The sequence below is a fragment of the Acartia tonsa genome, chromosome 4, assembly GCF_053477335.1.
Source record: "Acartia tonsa isolate MP-2025a chromosome 4, ASM5347733v1, whole genome shotgun sequence".
Taxonomy (NCBI): domain Eukaryota; kingdom Metazoa; phylum Arthropoda; class Copepoda; order Calanoida; family Acartiidae; genus Acartia; species Acartia tonsa.
This window is the reverse complement of record NC_137263.1, coordinates 2975197-2976003: the sequence shown is the minus strand read 5'-3', so window position 1 is coordinate 2976003 and position 807 is coordinate 2975197. Positions and strand designations below refer to the sequence as shown.

The 807-nt window shown below is 34.1% G+C and overlaps 1 protein-coding gene across 1 annotated transcript; it reads right to left on the bottom strand.

The window, feature by feature from the left end:
* Positions 1 to 192: 192 nt before the first annotated feature.
* LOC145315686 (cytochrome c oxidase subunit 7C, mitochondrial-like) lies at positions 193 to 806 on the bottom strand. The gene is made up of 2 exons (XM_080155706.1): positions 665 to 806; positions 193 to 395 (listed from the first exon to the last, which is right to left on the bottom strand). The coding sequence occupies exons 1-2, from the start codon at positions 781 to 783 to the stop codon at positions 305 to 307; spliced, it is 210 nt and encodes a 69-aa protein (XP_080011832.1). The 5' UTR covers positions 784 to 806; the 3' UTR covers positions 193 to 304.
* Between the last annotated feature and the right edge of the window lies 1 nt (position 807).

The following is an 807-nucleotide window of genomic DNA, read 5'->3' as shown; positions in this document are numbered from 1 at the left end:
AATCTGAAAAAATTCATTAAGAAGCGTTCATTTCAACAAAACTACTATTTCAACTACATATTATGTTTAAATATTAAAAAGATAATAAAAGCTGTTTATATTTTGTGGTTTTTATGATGTTTAAAATTCTCTTCTTTACATTTAAACATAATTAAATATTATTAAAGAACTAAAATAAAAACACACACAAGATTCCATAATTAAGTCTTATTTTATTTTTTAGAAACATTAATGTTCTACATTAGACTATATATTGAGGGATAAAATACATTGATTGGTTGGAGGAAACTAAATGGTTGAATGTTTACTTCTTCAGGAGCTGGTGACGGATGGCGTAGAAGGGGACGGTCAGGCCGCTTCCGAAGAACAGGATAAAGTAGACGGTCAGCTTGTACCTGAAATAAAACATTATATAACCATAGTATTCTATTTTGTAAAGTAGTAAGGTTTTTTTTTGTCTGAAGCTTAAGATCTCATTAACCACTGAACTAAAATAGGTCTCCTTTACAGTGGAGCTTCTTATAGGTCCAGGGAAGGTTTATAACTATTTAAATAGTTTTCAAATAGTTTCTGGGACTAAGGGATAAGAACATTAACGATAAATTGATGATCAATAACCCAATGAAATTGAACAAAATAACCCTTTTTGTTAGAAACTACCAACCTGTTGTTGATGGAAAATGGGAGGTTGTCTCCGGGGGGAGGGCAGCCGTGGTCACCACCCCTTCTCAGGGCGCTGGTAGCAAAGCCACGGGACTGAGAGATGAGGCGAGAGAAAACCATTTTTTATTCGGGTTTTGTGGCCGG

Bases quoted from the DNA above. Each gene is read 5' to 3' on its own strand.
- LOC145315686 (XM_080155706.1), bottom strand. From the start codon at position 783: ATGGTTTTCTCTCGCCTCATCTCTCAGTCCCGTGGCTTTGCTACCAGC. The intron at 396-664 runs GTTGGTAGTTTC...GTTTTATTTCAG, and splicing joins CCATTTTCCATCAACAACAG to GTACAAGCTGACCGTCTACT.